Genomic DNA, 2878 nt, shown 5'->3' on the forward strand with positions numbered 1-2878 from the left:
TCGATGACCAGCTGCCCGTTGCGGTACAGCGTGATCCTGCGCTTGCAGTGCACCATTCCCCTCTCTGCTGCCCCTGGCTGTGGTTCCTCGGGCTCCTCCGGGGCTGGCCGGGTTGGAATGCTGTGCCTGACCCTCAGGATCCTGCCTGGCTTCACCTCCATGAAGCTGTAGCCATTGCTGGACTCAACGCTGTCCAGCGGCCCCACGGCGTTGGTGGTCTTGCCCATCAGGCAGCACAGGAGACCATCGGTGATGCTGTTCAGCATTATGCTCCCTGCAGAGAGGGGGTACAGGAAAACAGGGGGTTAGGTACCAGTTCCAGCACCCAGCAGGGTCCTGGCTGGGGCACAAAGCACCAGTGACAGCCTTGGCCCCTTCTCCTTTGCTGCAAAGCCACTGAAATGTGAACAAAGGCTTGATGGGCCTCAGGGGTGAATTTGGGGGTCCTGACTGGGGCACAAGGCACCAGTGACAGCCTTGTCCTCATCTCTTTTCCTGCAAAGCCACCGAAATATGGGCAAAGGCTTGGTGTGCCTCTGAGAGTGAATTTGGGGGTCCTGGCTGGGGCACAAAGCACCAGTGACAGCCTTGGCCCCTTCTCTTTAGCCACTGAAATGTGAACAAAGGCTTGATGTGCCTCTGGGGGTGAATTTGGGGGTCTTGACTGGGGCACAAAGCACCAGTGATGTCCTTGTCCCCTTGGCCTTTGCTGCAAAGCCACTGATAAGAGCTTGATGTGCCTCTGGGGATGAATTTGAAGGTCCTGGCTGAGGCACAAGGCACCAGTGACAGCCTTGTCCCCTTCTCCTTTGCTGCAAAGCCACTGATACATGGATAAGAGCTTGATGTGCCTCTGGGGATGAATTTGAAGGTCCTGGCTGAGGCACAAGGCACCAGTGACAGCCTTGTCCCCTCTCCTTAGTCACTGAAATGTGGCCAAGGGCTTGATGTGTCTCTAGGGGTGAATTTGGGGGTCCTGGCTGGGGCACCAGGCACCAGTGACAGCCTTGACCCCTTCTCCTTTGCTGCAAAGCCACTGATACATGGGTAAGAGCTTGATGTGCCTCTGGGAGTGAATTTGGGAGTGAAAGTGATGCTCCTCAAAAGCACAGCCCTCCTTGGCCTCGTGTAGATGTGCCAGATCCAAGCTGGATGCAGCATTCCCTGTCCCTGAGCTGGCCCAGCACTCCCTGTCATACAATTAGGCCTTGGAAAAGGGATCTGACTGAGGGAAGGACCAGGGAAAGCAAAGCCTGTTTGAAACAAACAAAAAACCTGCTCCTTTTCAGCTACAAATATGGAGCAAAGGGAAGATCCAGCTCTGGAAATGCATTATTTATCCCAATTAAATATATGTATATATACATGTCTTTAAACCACAGAGCTGAACAGTGAGAGATGGGAATGACAGGGACAGGAATGAAGGATTTAATTAAAAAATCACTTCATAAACCACAGCTGAAAATAATACAGTCAGAGAAGGAGAAAGGAGGGGGAACCCTCTCCCTACACCCCTGTGTGGGGATGTGGCACTGTCCTTGCTGTCCCCAAGGCTCATTCCTTGGGATTTATTCTGTGGGAGAGGCTGTGGATGCCAGGAGCACTGAGCCTGGGGAGGGGAAAAGAGGGTGGCACTGGGACCAGTGGTGCTGGGAGGTCCCTGGCTGGCAGCAGGGTGTGTTAATTATTGATGAAGAGAAACACAGTGAATTATTGATGCTGATGGGCAGAGGGAGCTGAGCAAAAAGGGCTGCTCTGGCAGGAGGGGGCACTGCGTGCCCACCACGACCTCCCAGGAGAAGGAAGAGTGTGTTCCCAGCCAGGAATTGAAGGGATTAATCCCAGTGATCCTGGCAGGAGTAGCCACTCAGCTCCCTGGGCAACCTGGCAGGGTTACAAGCTCTGGGCTGGAAGGTTGTGCCAAGCAAAACCAGGCTGGAGGCAGCTGGGAGTGCACGGCTCATCTCCATGGATTTTAACACTCATTCCAGTTGGGAAAGCCAAGCCCAGACCCTCCTCAGTGATCCCCATGGACCCCAACACACCCAGCCTGGCCCCCACAAGGACTGGATCTGCCAAGGAGAAGCTCCAGCCCCATCCCAACACACTGCTCCTGGGTTTTCCTGGAAAAACCAGTCTGTTTGCTCCAGGCAGGTGATCCTGGTAACAGTTCCCTTGGCAAAGGCAGAGTGCTATATCCAGGGAGCTCTGCCAGCTCTGAGGGCAGCAGCCAGTGCTTGATTCCTGCCTGGGAACAGTGTCCTGACTCCCACACAAACACCACACGAGGCTCTGGGTGCTGGATGTAGGTATTGGGAATGAGCAGAGCTCCTTCTCCTTCTGAGCTCCCCTGACACTGGGCTTGACATTCCCAGCTCTCTACAGGTTGGTGTCTGGGTTTGGATCAATGATTTTCTGGGCACAGGCACATTCATGCAGGATCAGGCTGCACCAAGAGCTCTCCAGCTCCAGGGATAGGCTCATCCAAGGAACAGCAGGATGTCTTGGAGCCTTGGGAAGAAGCCAAATCCAGAGCTGGTTGGCACAGGGCTGGGCTGCTCTGCTGAGCTGTGTTTCTGGGGAGGAGATGGGCCTGAGGAGCTGGCACCAGCCTGGCTGGAGCCCTGGCTGCAGCACTCCTGGATGCCCTTGCACCAGGATGGACACACCACAGCTCTGGGTGGCTCTTGGTCCCTGAGCTCTGAGCTGGTAACACTGAACAGGGGGAAAACCCGAGAGGAGAGGGGAATTGAGGCACCCCTGAACCTCCTGCACAGCTCTGGGCATGGTCCCCCCAGGCTCAGCCCATGGAACCAGGATGTGATTCCACCTCTGATTCCCATAAAGCTTGTCCTGGCTCTCTGCCTCCATTCCACAA

General features: G+C 55.2%; 1 protein-coding gene across 1 annotated transcript in view; it reads right to left on the reverse strand.

Annotated features, from left to right (window-relative positions):
* Positions 1 to 266, reverse strand: part of ABHD8 (abhydrolase domain containing 8) — a gene marked incomplete at its 3' end in the record, with an annotated part of 2200 nt that extends 1934 nt beyond the window's left edge. Inside the window, exon 1 of the mRNA XM_009070091.1 lies at positions 9 to 266. Coding sequence (XP_009068339.1) covers positions 9 to 266 — 258 coding nt within the window. The remainder of the gene's footprint in view (positions 1 to 8) is intronic.
* Between the last annotated feature and the right edge of the window lie 2612 nt (positions 267 to 2878).

The sequence above is a fragment of the Acanthisitta chloris genome, unplaced genomic scaffold (genome assembly GCF_000695815.1).
Source record: "Acanthisitta chloris isolate BGI_N310 unplaced genomic scaffold, ASM69581v1 scaffold12322, whole genome shotgun sequence".
NCBI classification, from domain to species: Eukaryota; Metazoa; Chordata; class Aves; order Passeriformes; family Acanthisittidae; genus Acanthisitta; species Acanthisitta chloris.